Source organism: Ranitomeya imitator, chromosome 4 (genome assembly GCF_032444005.1).
Source record: "Ranitomeya imitator isolate aRanImi1 chromosome 4, aRanImi1.pri, whole genome shotgun sequence".
Taxonomy (NCBI): Eukaryota; Metazoa; Chordata; class Amphibia; order Anura; family Dendrobatidae; genus Ranitomeya; species Ranitomeya imitator.
Window position 1 is genome coordinate 433,550,335 of NC_091285.1, and position 17,287 is coordinate 433,567,621.

The following is a 17,287-nucleotide window of genomic DNA, read 5'->3' on the forward strand; positions in this document are numbered from 1 at the left end:
GTTGAACTAGTACAGAGAGATAGTAATAAATTGAAAAAGACATTTAAACCTCCGGGCAGTCAAAATATGACACTAACTGACAGGAAGGTACTCAGGGCCTTGGCAGACAATACTTTATTGACCATCAAACAGGCCGATAAGGGTGGGGCGGTTGTCGTTATGGACAGTGTAAAATACAAAGCAGAAATTTTGCGGCAATTGGGGGACCGATGTGTCTATGAAAAACTACCTAGTAATCCTACCAATCGGTTCCAGAAGGAATTACAACTTGTGGTCAGTGACTCCCTGGCCATGGGACTCATTGACCACAAGTTGTCTGAATATTTGATCGTTGATGCACCGGTAATTCCGGTATTATATGTACTACCGAAAATTCATAAGGACCTGCTAAACCCCCCGGCAGACCCATTGTGTCGGGGAGGGGTTCTCTATTTAACAAGACGGCAATCTTTTTGGATAAAGTATTACGTACCTATGCCACATCTGCCAAATCCTATATTCGTGACACAAACGATTTTCTTAAAAAACTTGAAGACATCACTGTGTCTGAAACTACCCTACTTGCATCATTCGACGTTGTATCATTGTACACGTCGATTGAGCATGACAAGGGTCTTGATGCGGTCTCTTGTGCGCTATCGGGCTCTGACGTGGCCCCGGAGAGTGCACGACTTGTCCTCACACTGTTGGAGCTCATCCTCAGGAGGAATTATTTCCTCTTTGGGGATGAGTTCTTTTTGCAGTTAAGGGGTACCGCCATGGGGTCCAATGTGGCCCCCACTTATGCCAACATCTACATGGCGGTATTCGAGGACAGGTTCGTATACTGTTCCAACCGTTGGCACCACGTCAGAGCCTGGTGGCGCTACATTGATATTTTTTTGATTTGGGACGGTAGCATAACAGAGCTGAATGAGTTCCATGAGTATCTTAATGGGATTTATGTGGAGTTACAGTTTACCTTGACATCTTCCTCTTCTCAGATCCAGTTTTTGGATACCCTTGTATACAAGGAAGGAGATAAACTGAAGACAGACATCTTTGTGAAAGAGACGGATAGAAATGGCCTGTTGCTATTTGATAGCCACCATCCCCGGAGAATGGTTAACTCCTTACCGTGGAGCCAACTCCTGAGGGTGCGGAGAATAGTGTCTGATGACACTGTGGTCGACCGGAGGCTGGATGAGATGTGTCTCAAGTTCTCGAGCAGGGGTTATCCTAAGAAGGAGCTGCGTAGATTTAGCTGTAAGGCTCGGAGCTTAACACGGGAATCTATTTGTAAACCAGGCTCCCCTAAACGCCCTGGGGAACGTATCCCCTTTGTATCCACCTATACTTCAGTTAGCTGTCACATTGATAAAATTTTGAGGAAACACTGGTTGGGGTTACAGCGCGGTTTACCATCGATACCGGCGTTTAACAACTATCCATTAATGTCGTATAGGAGGGGACGCAACTTGGGTGATAGTCTAGTGAGATCTGATATTGGGTCATCTAAGAGCTCCTCCATTCAGACAACTCTTAGCACACCCAGGCTTGGAAATTTTCCATGCCTGGGTTGTGCGAGTTGCAACAATATGCTAAAAGGGGAGTTTTTTCATCACCCTCATACGGGTAAGAAAATTTATCTGAAGGAACGGTACACTTGCTCTTCTAGCTTCGTTGTTTACATGATTACGTGTCCGTGCGGGTTGGCTTATGTGGGGGAGACCACAATGGAGGTACGGGCACGAATCAGTAAACATAAGAGCACGATACGTACGGGTCTTACAGATTTGCCAATCCCCAGACATTTTTTGGACAATAAACACTCTGTCAATCAGTTACGCTTTAGAGTAATAGATAGTGTCCCAGCTTTGAGGAGAGGAGGGGATAGGCTATTATTGCTTAGAAAAAAGGAAATGAGGTGGATTTACTCATTGGGGACCTTACAACCTGGGGGTTTGAATTTAGATTTTAATTTACAAGTTTGTATTCCTAGATGATTTCTCTCCCCTAGGCTATGGCATCTTCATCGGTATTTTGTTTTTAATGTGTCTATTTTAATATTTTTTAATTATAGATAACAATGTTTGCTGTTTTTTTCGTCCTCGGTTACTATAACTGTGAAAAACATATATATTCATGATGGTTATTTTTGTGTATTACATCTGAGCTGCATTTTTCATAATAGTTAATAGTCCATGCATGCCCTCTGAGTTTCCATGGCAACTTCTGTTAGCCATGGTTAATCAGACACATGGGTGTGTTGGGTGCTTGCGCACTGGCATCTAGGGACTTTGCCTTCTCCGTGACGTCGCGGCTGGGACGTCCTGGTGGCGGCACGCCTGCGTCTCTTCTGTGTGGGAGTGGCCGGGGAGGTGTGGTGCTCGCGGCGCCGCTGGATCTGCTTACATCGCGACTTGCGATGTTGCGGTTTCCGGCGGTTCTGCGCCTGCGCACGTCCGTGGTTTCCCTCTCACCGGGGTTGACGGATGGTTGCGTCACAGCGGGGTGATTCCTATGCCGTGGTCACATGAGAGGGGGAGTCGACTGTTGCCATGACGCGCGGCCTTACACGCCATGGTGTCCCTGAATGTTTTGCGGTCATGTGACCCGCCGGGGGGTTGGCGCTGGATGATGATGCGGCTCTGTTACATTTTGTAAGTGGTTGCCTGATTTGCTATTTAGGTCTCTATCAAGAACATGAAGGGGCCGGATAGGCTGGTTGGAATCTGGCGCCACTCACGGGAAGGATTTGGATTGGTTATGAGGACCGCTGATATGACCTTTCCATTGGAGCTTTGTATCCATGGCTATGAGTATGCCGGATCCTAATTGGTTGGACGGAATATAAACATTGCAGTAGTGCTATATGATTTATGTTTTGTGCTATGTTTTTCTTTACTTATACACTGCGGACATTGTTTGCATCTATTTTTAATGCAATTGGTGTGGTCTGATTGATGTTATTTGTTATGTTTGTATATGTAATTAGTGGCTGTTTGGTGATTGGTGCCCTGCGTGGTATCCACACCATTTAAGCCGGCACATTGCACTCATTTGTATGCTTGATAAAGACCAGGATACTGGTCGAAACGTTGCTTCTACATGGATCAATAAAGATTTCGTTTTGATACTACTACACCCGATTGGAGCGCTGTTCATCTTTTCTCTTTGGACTACTCGAATATCCAGGTTGTTTCCCTGGATTAAGGAACGAGCACCCCTTTGTGTGAGTGCTGTCAGCCCCACTTTTTCTCTACTAAACCGAGCAATGTACAGCAGAAGCAGGGGGTTCTCCAGCAAGCAGGCAGAAGCCCTGGAGCCAACAGCACAAAATACTCAGGCACAAGAGAACACATGACCTGGACTTAAATTATCAGAACAGACAGGAAGTTCTGTGATAGGGCGAGATACAAGACTCCATCTTGGATGAGGGCGAGCAGGCACAAAGGAAAGTCTGGAATCCTTACAAGGACATTGGATCAAGTAGATGTTCCCACCTCCTGTCGAACTGAGCAAGAAGAGGAAGTCTGAGATCAATTGCATGTTCAATTTGTCCGAAAGCGGACACAGTGACTCTGTCGCTGATTGGGTGACTGCGTCACATGTCACCACAACCGCACGTAAGTCCTGGGACCACGAGTGCCAACACCGCGGGAACTGCAACGGCATTGGAGGTGAGTATAGGCGTTTTTATTTTATGGGGGCCAAACATTTTGATCAAGAAGGGGTTGTTCTAGTAGGGACAACTCCTTTATTGTGATGACCTATTTGGGAACAGATTGTTTCCTAAACCTCTGTCTTAGGATCATTATCACATTTTACTGCCCAGACGTTGAGAAGTTCACACTTTCAGTTACTGTGAAGCTTCTAAAGGATTAATAGACTTCTTGAATGTGGTTTGAGTATTTTGAAGGGTGCAGTTTTTAGAATGGTGTCAATTTTGGGTATTGTCTGTCACATACATAGGTCCCCAAAAGTCAATTCAAAAGTGATGTGGTTTTTCAAAAAAAAAAAAATGGTTTTGTAAATTTTGTTGGAAAAATTAGAAATTGCTGAACAACTTTTAACCCTTCTAACTCCCTAACAAAAACTTGTGCTTCAAAAATGATGCATATGTAAAGTAGACATGTGGCAAATGTTATTTATTAACCATTCTGTGTGACATAACTCTCTGCTTTAAAGGCATAAAAATTCAAAGTTTGAACACTGTAAAATTTTCACCAAGTTTCCAAAATTTTCACAAATATCAAGTCATATTGCACAAATTTTACCACTATCATGAAGTACAATATGTCATGAAAAACTGTCTCCGAATCAGTGGGATCCGTTAAAGCTTTCCAGAGTTATTTCCACATAAAGTGACACTGATTAGATTTTAAAAATTTGGCCTGGTCATTTCGCTCTGTCACTAAGGGGTCAAATCCTCCATACAGTTCCAGAGGTATAAAACGTTTTATTTAGTGCTAATTTTTATTGTCGTTAGCAAGAGGGCGTGCCTCACAGGACTCTGGGGCGTGTCTTTAGATGCACGCCATTAATACCCTGTGCGCTTTCCCCCTTGGTAAAAAAATTAAAAATTAGCACTAAATAAAAAGTCCTATATCTCTGGAACCATATGGGGATTTTTAAAAAGCTACAAAATATAATTCTCAGAGGAGCAGTGAAGGTAACAAATATCCATATGATAGGTGATAACTTGCTGATTGCTAAGGGTCCGATAGCTGAGTCCCCCAGCGATCCTGGGAAGTGGGGCTCTGCATCTCGTTGTGCATCGAGCGGAAGTGTGCATGCCCAGCCTCCAATCCATTCATCATATATGGTTCTGTCAAGCACTGCGCTCGGCTATTTCCACTAGATGAACTGACAATGAATAGAGGCCACATGTGCGCACCTATGCTCTATTCATGCTGGGGATAATTTTATTTTTTGGGGAATAACATTTTAATACTTTGTTTCCTCTTTATGTGTTATTTTGTGTATAAGCAGATCATTTTAACCATGCTTTTTACCATATTATTTTATTATTTTACGTTTCATTATGCTCAGAAGAGAAATTATGGACCACAATAGCCGATGGGTCAGTTCGACTTCGAATTGACTCCTCCTGTCCTCAGACACCTGTAACTGTGCATGAAATGTTTTTGGACTCAGTGGATAAATATGGCTCTCTAAATGCACTTTCAAGTAAGAAGAATGGCGTGTGGGAACATATTACGTTCAAGGAATATTATCAGCTATGTCGTCAATCTGCCAAGGCATTTCTGAAGGTGAGATTATTACAAGTGCTGTTTTTTTCTCAGAAAAAGGGTACCTTTGGAATATCATGCCTCTCCTGCTGCATACAGCTGCTATGTATTCTCTTGTACAAAAATCGGATCCGTTTGTATCATGTTTATCAATTGGACATCAAAAAGGAGCCTGATTCCTTTTTGTCCAGTTGCTTTCTGTTTTAAGGTTCATTTTGATACAATAAAAAATACTTATTATTAAAAGGGTTGTCTGGCCATACAGTATTGATGACCTATCTCCATGATAGGTCATTAATAGCAGATTAGTTGGGGTCCAATATCTGACGTCCCCACTGATCAGCTGTTGTGTTATCTGCTACTGGCCAGATGTAAACACTTTCAACGCAGCTTCTAAGTGCTGCTCCGATCAAAGTGTTGTGTCTGCTGTTGGCCATTGCCGGCTACTGCGGCACAGCTTTTATGCAAATGGATTGGAGCTGCGCTACACTTTGATCAAAGCTGCACTGAGCCGAAAATAGTCGGAGGAGTCAGGTACCAGATCCCCACCAATCTGCTATTGAAGACCTATCATGTAGATAGGTCATTAATACTGTACATCCGGACAACCTTTTAAAGAAAAATGTGGTCTGAACCTACTATAACGCATTGAGAAATATATTCATGTTATAAATGTCTGTTACCAGGCAGCAAGAAATAACATTCAATTGCATGATAAACAGGGATGAGATGGACTTAAGGCCTCTACATTAGAAGCAGTGAGGGAGGCGGCTGACCGTCTACTGTTTATGGGGACCTCAGGACTCTTCCTTGACAGAATCGGGTAGTTTAAGTTGAAACACCCATGCCCATTGTTCTTCCTGGATAATAATAAAGTTAATCTTCCTCTCTCCACCACATACAGATCACATGTAGGGTCAGATTAGCTGGTCATACTGTATATTTGTAGAGGTAAGTTAGCAGAGATGACTCATGGCCTTTAGTGACCTATTGGTCAAAATGTATACAGACCAGACCATTCTCAATACATGTCGATGAGGCTAGGTTCACACATATTCACTGTTCTACGCTGAGCATAGCATTGGGTTTTCTATCGGAATCCCTGATGAAGCCATTCTATGAAATGGAAACCAACAGAGTCACTTATGACTCCATCGGTCCCCCTTCTTGGCAGTGTTTGTCTTTTTCAGACATCCATATTAGAGTGGTCTGCCACCGTTTTGTGCACATCTGAAAAAACAAACACTGCTGGGAAGGAGGCCAGATGGATTCCAAAATGACTCTGTTGACCTCATAATTATTGATGAGTGCAAGTTCTCGTTACTTGAGTTTGTGTAGGTTGCTCAGGTTTGTACAGAGTATCGCGGGTGACATGTTCGAGTCCCTGCGCTCGCATGTTTTGTGGCTGTTAGACAGCCACAAAACATGCAAGGATTGCCTGACATACCCGGGCAACGGCCACATGTTTTGTGGCTGTCTAACAGCCACAAAACATTCGGGTGCAGGGACTCGAACATGTCACTTGAGCACCTGCGATACTCGGTGCATACCCGAGCAACCTACACAAACTCACGAAACGAAAACTTGCACTCATCACTACTCATAATAGCGAATGACTCTGTTTGATTTCCATCAAAATGATGTGTATATCATGTACCGTATATATGTGTGAACCAAGTGTGATCTGTACACCATTTAAATTTAATGCATTTTTTAAACACATCCTCCTTGGATCAAATCTTCTTTACCAGTTACAGTATTTTCCATTTTTTGCAATTTGGATTAATCTTCCCAGTGTCCCTGTGTGTGGAGTTCTGCATATGGCAGTGCTATGTGCACAGCGCCTGTATAGCAGTACGCAGAAAAGTTTTGTAAAATATAGGTGCTCCATGGGCTGCCATCTGTTGCCTTTGTCAGGCATTGTGTTCTATGCTACAAGCAGTGCTATATGTCTGTGTCCACAAGCATTAGTTCTACAATAAAAATATTTAGAAGGGACTGAACAGTGTTTTTTGTAAAGTTGGAATATAATGCTTTACACTGCATAGTCTTCCAGTTACTGGCCAATATCTGGAATCAATTCAATATTCTCCTAGTTTGAACCTGATCAAAAGTGATTTCTCCTGATTACTGTACTTTCTGAGTGCTCCAAAAGTTTTACCCATAAGGCCATGGTTTGCTTAGCAGAAAACGTGGAACAGCTATAGTCCTCCTTCAGATATAGTGCTACACATATCAATCGATTACACACAGTATGTATTTACAGTTAAGTCCATATATATTTGGACAGAGACAACATTTTTCTAATTTTGGGTATAGACATTACCACAATGAATTTTAAACAAAACAATTCAGATGCAGTTAAAGTTCAGACTTTCAGCTTTCATTTGAGGGTATTCACTTTAAAATTCGATGAAGGGTTTAGGAGTTTCAGCTCCTTAACATGTGCCACCCTGTTTTTAAAGGGACCAAAAGTAATTGGACAGATTCAATAATTTTAAATAAAATGTTCATTTCTAGTACTTGGCAATTTGTTGGCAATGACTGCCTGAAGTCTTGAACTCATGGACATCACCAGACGCTGTGTTTCCTCCTTATTGATGCTCTGCCAGGCCTTCACTGCGGTGGTTTTCAGTTGCTGTTTGTTTGTGGGCCTTTCTGTCTGAAGTTTAGTCTTTAACAAGTGAAATACATGCTCAATTGGGTTGAGATCAGGTGACTGACTTGGCCATTCAAGAATATTCCACTTCTTTGCTTTAATAAACTCCTGGGTTGCTTTGGCTTTATGTTTTGGGTCATTGTCCATCTGTAGTATGAAACTACGACCAATCAGTTTGGCTGCATTTGGCTGGATCTGAGCACACAGTATGGCTCTGAATACCTCAGAATTCATTCGGCTGCTTCTGTCCTGTGTCACATCATCAATAAACACTAGGGACCCAGTGCCACTGGCAGCCATGCATGCCCAAGCCATCACACTGCCTCCGCCATGTTTTACAGATGATGTGGTATGCTTTGAATCATGAGCTGTACCACGCCTTCTCCAGACTTTTCTCTTTCCATCATTCTGGTAGAAGTTGATCTTGGTTTCATCTGTCCAAAGAATGTCCTTCCAGAACTGTGCTGGCTTTTTTAGATGTTTTTTAGCAAAGTCCAGTCTAGCCTTTTTATTCTTGATGCTTATGAGTGGCTTGCACCGTGCAGTAAACCCTCTGTATTTACTTTCATGCAGTCTTCTCTTTATGGTAGATTTGGATATTGATACGCCGACCTCCTGGAGAGTGTTGTTCACTTGGTTGGCTGCTGTGAAGGGGTTTCTCTTCACCATGGAGATAATTCTGCGATCATCCACCACTGTTGTCTTCTGTGGGCGCCCAGGTCTTTTTGCATTGATGAGTTCACCAGTGCTTTCTTTCTTTCTTTCTCAGGATGTACCAAAGTGTAGATTTTGCTACTCCTAATATTGTACCAATTTCTTGGATGGGTTTTTTCTGTTTTCGCAGCTTAAGGATGGCTTGTTTCACCTGCATGGAGAGCTCCTTTGACGCATGTTTACTTCACTCCAGGCCTTTTATCTGCTTAATTGAGAATAAGATAACAAAGGGATTGCCCACACCTGTCCATGAAATAGACTTGGAGTCAATTGTCCAATTACTTTTGTTCCCTTTAAGAATAGGGTGGCCCATGTTAAGGAGCTGAAACTCCTAAACCCTTCATCCAATTTTAATGTGGATACCCTCAAATGAAAGCTGAAAGTCTGAACTTCAATTGCATCTCAATTGTTTTGTTTAAAACTCATTGTGGTAATGTCTATAACCAAAATTAGAAAAATGTTGTCTCTGTCCAAATATATATGGACTTAACTGTATGTATGTCTTAGGATAGTTAATTCTGTCTGCTAAGCCATTTGTATTTTCTATTTGCAGCTGGGATTGAAGCAATTTTATAGTGTCGGTATTCTTGGCTTTAATTCACCAGAATGGTTTATTTCAGCAGCTGGAACAGTGTTTGCTGGGTAAGTACCATCCTTTACTTTAACAGGAATCACTACAATAATGGTCAGCAGCACTGCAGGATTAGTGTTGAGAAGATTGAGCAGCAGGCATGGTACACTGTGCAACAAGTATTAGATCATTTGTATTTTTTACGATAATTTTATTATTGACTACAGTGCCTTCAGTGAATCCAAGAGGTTATTAAACCTGAATATTTAAAAAAGTGAGGTTTTATCTTTCTTAGAAGAATATCTACAGTGGGGGAAATAAGTATTTGACACACTGTCGATTTGCAAGTTTTCCCACCTACAAAGAATGGAAAAGTCTGAAATTTTTATCGTACACACACTTCAACTGTGAGAGACAGAATCTTAAAAAAAAAATCCAGAAAATCACACTGCATGATTTTTTACATAATTAATTTGCATTTTATTGCATGAAATAAGTATTTGATGCAATAGAAAAGCAGAACTTAATATTTGGTACAAAAACCTCTGTTTGCAATTACAGGTCAGACGATTCCTGTACCTCTTAACCAAGTTTGCACACACTGCAGCAGGGATTTTGGCCCACTCCTCCTTTCAGATCTTCTCCAGATCTTTCAAGTTTCGTGGCTGTCGTTGGGAAATGTTGAGTTTCAGCTCCCTCTAAAGATTTTTTTTATTGGGTTCAGATCTAGTTAGGCCACTCCAGGACCTTGAAATGCTTCTTACAGAGCCACTCCTTAGTTGTCCCGGCTGTGTGTTTTGGGTTATTGCCATGCTGGAAGACCCAGCCATGACATATCTTCAATTCTCTTAGTGTGGGAAGAAGGTTGTTGGCCAAAATCTTGAGATAAAACGACCTCATCCATCTTCCCTTCAATACGGTGTAGTCATCCTGTCCCCTTTGCAGAAAAGCACATCCAAAGTGTGATCTTTTCCCCACTATGCTTCACGGTTGGGACTGTGTTCTTGGGGTTGTACTCATCCTTGTTCTCATCCTTCTTCTTCCTCCAAACACTGCGAGTGGAAGTGGTACGAAAAAGTTTTATTTTGGTGTCATGCGTGCCTTGCGGGATTTTAATCCATGACGGTGTAGTGTTAGTACAGGTAATGTTTGAAACTGTTGTCCCAGCTTTTTTCAGGTCATTGACCTGGTTCTCCTATGTAGTTCTGGGTTGATTTCTGACCTTTCTCAGAATCATCCTTACCCCACAAGGCGAGATGTTGCAGAGAGCCCCAGACTGAGGAAGATTGACAATCATCTTGTGTTTCTTCCATTTTCTAATAATTGTTCTAATAGTCATTGCCTTCTCACCAATCTGCCTTCCTATTGTCCTGCAGCCCACCCCAGCCTTGGGCAAGTCTACAATTTTGTCTCTGGTGTCTTTAAACAGTTCTTTGGTCTTGCCATGGTAGAGAGGTTGGAGTGTGATTGACAGAGTGTGAACGTGTGGACATACAAAAACACATACCTCGCTCCCATTCCCCTGCACTCTGTTCCGGTCCCCAAGACTCCACTTCTGATGGCTGGCATGTACATGCTAGTGCGATGACGTCACAGCAGAGGCGTGAGCTCCCCTGGAGTTGCACTGCCATTTTGTATCATTGGCGGTGCAGTGCCAGGAAAGCTCCATGCTGAGATATGTGCGTTATAATGAGGGCAATCTGGCGATGAACCCCCCAGAGTCATGGGCCCCGGGCTGTAGCCCAGATTACCTTCATTATAATCTGCCTATGAAAGAAGAAATATCTTTGTATGGTTGTCAAAAATATTTTCATATCGACAACTGAATTCTTCAAAACAAGTTTCAGCTTCATTTACGAAATAAGAAACATTCTTCCTGGTACATGGCACATTTTACTTAGTAATTTATCTCTGGACACACCAAAACTCTACCAACTATGCATGTCATAGACACAATGTAGCATAAACTATCAAGTCTCTCCACAATTATCTGGCCTTATTTATGATAACAACAAACAGCCTTTCTATTGTTCTATTCTCACAATGGACTCAAAGCTCCTGATACATACAGGCGTACAGCTCAGTTTTTTTTCTAGATCTCTTTCACTGTCATAGGTTAGCACTCCAAAGCTCAGCAACCTGTGGCACTCGGGCTGTTGCAAAACTACAACTCCCAGCATGCCATGACAGCTGCCGGGAGTACTGCAGATTGCTGGTGCCTGCCCTACAGATGCAGGATGGAATGCTGCTTGTCTGGTTGTGTGATGTCTATAGTTAATATACATAACTTGTGATTTCTGAAGGAATGCAGCATAGTATGCTAAAGGTGTATTCCCATTTAAAAAATGAGTATTATTAGATCATTCTTCTAGTTTTGCAATTTACTGCTTTGTAACATTTTTGCCCATTCTTGACGTATTAACATGTTTGTTTACAGCTTGTTGCCTTGGAGACCGACCACCATTGCTGGAAAGCATTGCATAATTAGTGCTTACAAGCTCTTTTCTATTGAACTTTTTGTTTTGACGCTCTCTAGAATCTCTGGAACGTGTTGTTTCCTCCGCTCGGGACCCACACATACTCAGTCCTGTTTAGGCCTGTTACCTTGTTACCTTCTGCTTTACCAACTCTTGGGTTTGTGACTCAACGTTCTTCCCAAGGACCCTTATCCGGGCAGCACAGTGGCGCAGTGGATAGCACAGCAGCCTTGCAGCGCTGGAGTCCTGGGTTCTAATCCCACCCAGGACAACATCTGCAAAGAGTTTGTATGTTCTCTCTGTGTTTGCGTGGGTTTCCTCCGGGCACTCCGGTTTCCTCCCACATTCCAAAGACATACTGATAGGAATTCTAGATTGTGAGCCCCAACGGGGACAGTGATGATAATGTGTGCAAACTGTAAAGCGCTGCGGAATATGTTAGCGCTATACAAAAATAAAGATTATTATTATCCAGGAGACCGCTCTGTCTCGTCGGTAATGTCTCTTCACAATCTCACCATCCCTACCCCTTGCTATACTCTTACTATGGATCACCCATTAGGCAGTTATGTCCACTTTGAACTCCAAAGGCTTTCTCACTAACTTGCTGAAAGCAGTGACTTCCCCTAACACTAATCCTATCCCTATGGACTAGTCCCAAACAACAACTGTCTCTGACCCTGCAGTATGTTGCTGGGCAGACTTAACCTTTCAGACAGTGCTATGCAAACCTTAACACCTATCTCTATCATGCATTACTTTACTATATATTAAATTACCTTACATTATCACATATTTTATTATTTCTTACCAGCATTATCTATAACACTGCTGCACACTATGCATATTATACGTCACATTGCAATACAAAACAGTTCACATTACATCACAATAACACATTTCAACAATGAAGTTGTCTCTTCAAGGGGTAAACGTTAGTAGCATGTCCATATCCTTACATATACACACTGGAGATTCTGAATATGACAGGTCTACCTACCTGCAGTCCATGATAAAGTCATATGAATGTCATAAGTCATAGTGCAGGACTCGTTAAAGCGTTGATTGTGACTTGTAGGATAGCTACTTCCAACAGGTGGCGCTATAGAGTTTAAGTCCTCTTTTTCTCTGAAGAGGCAATTTGCATATTATATTTCCCAAAGGAACATTGCACGGTGAATAAGCCTCCTTACCTTGACAAGCCAGAGCTGGTATGTCAATCTCCATAAAGAGAAACATTACCCCTTAGACCCCAGTCCAGAGCCTCTCACCTAGCCAAATCAGTTCTCATGCTTCGCACTGACGAGGGCCAACAGCCCGAAACACCGTGTCTGCGAATTGAGATACTGATTTGGCTTTTATCCTAAGTCATATTGCACGACTCGTTAAAGGGTTGATTGTGACTTGTAGGATTGCTACTTCCAACAGGTGGCGCTATAGAGTTTAAGTCCTTTTTTTCTCTGAAGAGGCAATTTGCATATGAAAGGTTAGACATCAGCGGTATCTAATATCTTCAGTGTCTTTTATGGATACTAGAAAATTAAATTTTATTGTCTTAGTTAATATACTTTTATCCCGCAGTCCGTTCTCCTACTATTTTATAATGACAAGCTTATGAAGCTTATGCACACACCAGAACTTTTAGAAGAATTTTTTTCTATGGCCAAGTACACAAAGCCATAATCAGTTGTGAAAAGCTTTAATTAATGAATGTTGCTTCATGTAGGTATAGAACATATTTCTTTCTCACTTTATGCTTTAGGGGAATTACAACTGGGATTTATTCAACCAACTCCCCTGAAGCTTGCCATTATGTTGCAAATGACTGCAGAGCAAACGTTATTGTGGTTGAAAATCACAAACAGTTGGAGAAGATTTTACAGGTAAACACAATTTTCATCTTGTTTCTTCATCCTATTCAGATAATCATGGCCATTCCACTACACTTTCAGAAAGAGGCAGCAAATGCATGGCTGGCGCAAATGTTTAAAAGAAACAGTGACCACTGACCAGTGAAACAAAGATATTCAGTAAGGCTGGGTTCACATTTGGCAACAGATTCCAAACTGAGCGCTGTCAATCAACATAAGTTAAAAAGTGAACAATGGTAATTGAGGGGGTGCAACGGCACACTGAGTCTGTATGACTTTTATAGGGGCCTCCCACGGTGAGCTTTCAGTGAGTTTTTCATGCTGAAGAATTTCTGCACCACTTCTGTACCTGTCATGTAGATTACAACACTTGCGGATTTTCATTGCCTTTTTGTGATCGCGTTTTTATGTCGTTTTTTTACTCTGAGCTTTTTTTTTTCTCTTTTTGATGGTGTGTCATTCTTTGCATAAAGTTGCTTTGTTTTTGACATACCATTACGTTATTGATGCGCTTCCACGGTGGATTTTCTGCATCTAATGAAAGTCTATGGGGAAAATCTGCACATAAAGCTCAGTGTATCCCCAAGGGAAATTAATATCCTGCGGATTTGAAACATGCACCAAAGGTCAGTTTACGCTGAGTTAAAAAAAAAGCACAGTGGTCATGAGATTTCTATAAATCCCATCCACTTTAATGTAGCAAAATTACACAGCGTCAGAAATGCACCAAAACTCATAGTGGGAAAGTAGCATCATTGTGGATTGGAGATCAGCAGTTACTTTATGCTGCTGCCACAGGATTTAAAGGTCCCTGCTTAACTCTACTGTTTTAACAACGACATATGCAGCAGATACTTTGTGGGAATGTACCCTTACTATACAAATTTCATATATATCTATGTATGTGTATGCCTGTCTGTAAGTGGTTAGGTCAAATATTACACTCTATTGTGTGGCTGGTTATATTCATATGAGTATTGAAATGTCTTGACTTTTGTTTTAAGCAGTCGATAAAACCTTATTAAGAACAGAAATTAATTTATTCACAGATATGGGAGAAGTTGCCACATCTTAAAGCTGTTGTGCAGTATAAAGGCAGTTTACAAGTCAAGCGCTCAGATCTATACACGGTATGTCATAAATGCAGGTTTCACCAAGGACATCAAGTTCAGACCTTTGGTTGGCAGTAAACAACATCAACATTTATGTCTATACCTGTACTCACCCTTTACTTCAGGAGGTAAAAGAGAGACGTCTTAAGTTGTTCTATGATGTACACTGCATAGCCACAGTACATGTAAGAGATCACAAATGTATACATAGTCTACGATCCCTGAATCATCGCATTGTACCCCTTTGTCTATAGCCGATCGGTGGCTGTTTAACGGCCTGGATCAGCCATTTATAAATCTTACAAATCTATATGCAAGCCAATCAGAGGCCATATACTGACTTGGTTACAGAGGATGACGAACATTGTACGGGCACAGATCGATCTTTAATACAATATTCATGTAGAATATTATGTACTGATGACTTTTCAACTGGCTTAAGTCATCACACACATGAACACACGTTTTGCTCATTTATCACCTTATCGTCAGCCTGTGCATATGCAGATATTGACTTTAAATTACCGTATAGTAGATGTAATATATACAAGATTGTATTAATCCCTTAATGCACCGTGATGGATATAGCTGTAATGGAGCCATTCAGAGTGTGTGGAGCAAACTTAGGATCTGAGCCTGCTCCACACGCGCAATTCGCCATCCATGTTAAAGCACCACTCCAGCATTAATATGTCATTAATCTACGTTCCCTGCCCCTAGTCTTATACTTACCAGCCTCCATCTTCAACTCTGACAGCTCCGGTCAGTCTTCTGCAGGTTGTGACCTGACAAATGGCTCCAGTGTTTGCTGGGTTGAGCCGGATGTCACAACTCAATGTAAGACTGTGAGAGGCAGAACGAGGCCTTCATAGATTTACATTGAGAGCTTACTTGGCCATTACGTCTAACTTCCGGTGACTCAGGAGTTGCGGTCACGAGATGGCGGAATGGGACCAGAGTGGCACCAGGAAGAGCAGAAGACAGCAACCAGTAAGTATAATACTAGATCAGGGACCTTATGTTTGTGGCACCACTACTGCGCTGAAATAAAAAAACATTGGAGTGGTGATTTAAATAGCCAGCCTCTGCTTATAAAATCAGGAGCTGGAACTAAGCTCTGTCTGTGGCTGTTAACCATTTAGATGCCGCTGTCAATCTCTGATCTCTCCCGCGATCATTGGGCACCAATGGTTAAAATGGTAACTTGTTGAAGGTGTCTGGTTGCTGCCATCTTAGTACTCCTGTGATGCCATCCACAAACCGGGCATCATAGGAGTCCATGATTCACACCATATACTAAAATACACTTTTATTTCAGTATGTGATATAAGCAATCAAACAATCGCAGGTCAAAGTCCCCCTAACCTTCATCAGGCTGCATAATTTTACAACGTTAAGAGGCTGCAGAGGTACAATTGTACCTTCATATATATTTTATTGAAATTTTGCCAATATATTCTGGACCAAAACTGCAGAGATGTCACGAAATTTCAGCCCTCTACGGCTTTTCGAAAAAAAAAGTTATTGCAATTTTAAAACGGAATAGTTACAATTGTACCTACTCAGCTGGACAAAGGTTAAGGGACTAACAAATGGAGTAAATAATAAAAAAAAGTTTAAAAAATATAATTCAAATCACCCAGCTTTTCCCCATCAAATATGAAGAAAAAAGAAAAATAAACATATTCGGTATCGCCATATTCTTAAAAGTCTGGTCTATGAAAATTAAAAATTAACAAACCCATAAAGGATACACTATAAGGAAAAATATAAATCAAAATGCCAGAATTACAATTTATTTGTTCACCATGCCTCCCAAAAATACAGATCAAAATGTCATACTGTATATATCCCAAAATAGTATTAATAAACCGTCCTCCCAGAAACCAATTTTTTTTCTTTTTTTTACAAATTTCAGATTTTTTTTTCACCATTGAAATAAAAATAATAATTACAGAATGTACGTCTGGCATCAGTTCGTAATTGTGCTGACTGGGAGAGTAATATTTCTAGATCACTTTTACCTTTCAATAAATGTAAAAAAAAAAAAAAGAAATGGCGGAATTATTTTTTTTACCATTTTATCCTAATTAGATTTTTTTATACCCAATTTTTAATACATAATATGGCAAAATGAATGTTGTTACTCCAAACTACAACTCATTTGTCAAAAAGAACGAGCCATCAAACAGCGGTGTAGATGGAGAAACAAAAAAGTCATGACTCTTGGAAGAAGGAGAGGAGAAAAGTAAAGAACAAAATGCAAAAATTGCCTGGTCCTTAAGGGGTTATTATTATTATTTATTATTATAACGCCATTTCTTCCATGGCGTTTTACATGTGAAAAGGGATATACATAACAAAAACAATTACAATCAAAGGGGTTAATGGGAAATACACTGTACTGCATGTAAGACGCCCCCTGAAGGAATACTCCGAAACGCGCGTCGGGGTGGGTTGGAGTGGACACGTTCCCCACATCATATCACTGGTATGTTATCCATCTGGGCCACTGTCTTCGGGCATTGGTGTGTATATACCTTTATTACTTTTACCTGTATGCTCCTGGTTTAATACTATGTATGGCTACTATGATGGAGCATGTAGGGGTATTATTATCGATCAAGTTTCCCAGTATGATTGACTCAG

The 17,287-nt window shown here is 41.2% G+C and overlaps 1 protein-coding gene across 1 annotated transcript in view; it reads left to right on the forward strand.

Moving 5' to 3' along the window:
• Positions 1–17,287, forward strand: part of ACSBG1 (acyl-CoA synthetase bubblegum family member 1) — a 95,560-nt gene that overhangs the window by 38,416 nt on the left and 39,857 nt on the right. The window contains exons 3-6 of the mRNA XM_069765564.1: positions 5,035–5,255; positions 9,161–9,249; positions 13,418–13,538; positions 14,576–14,656. Coding sequence (XP_069621665.1) covers positions 5,035–5,255; positions 9,161–9,249; positions 13,418–13,538; positions 14,576–14,656 — 512 coding nt within the window. The remainder of the gene's footprint in view (positions 1–5,034; positions 5,256–9,160; positions 9,250–13,417; positions 13,539–14,575; positions 14,657–17,287) is intronic.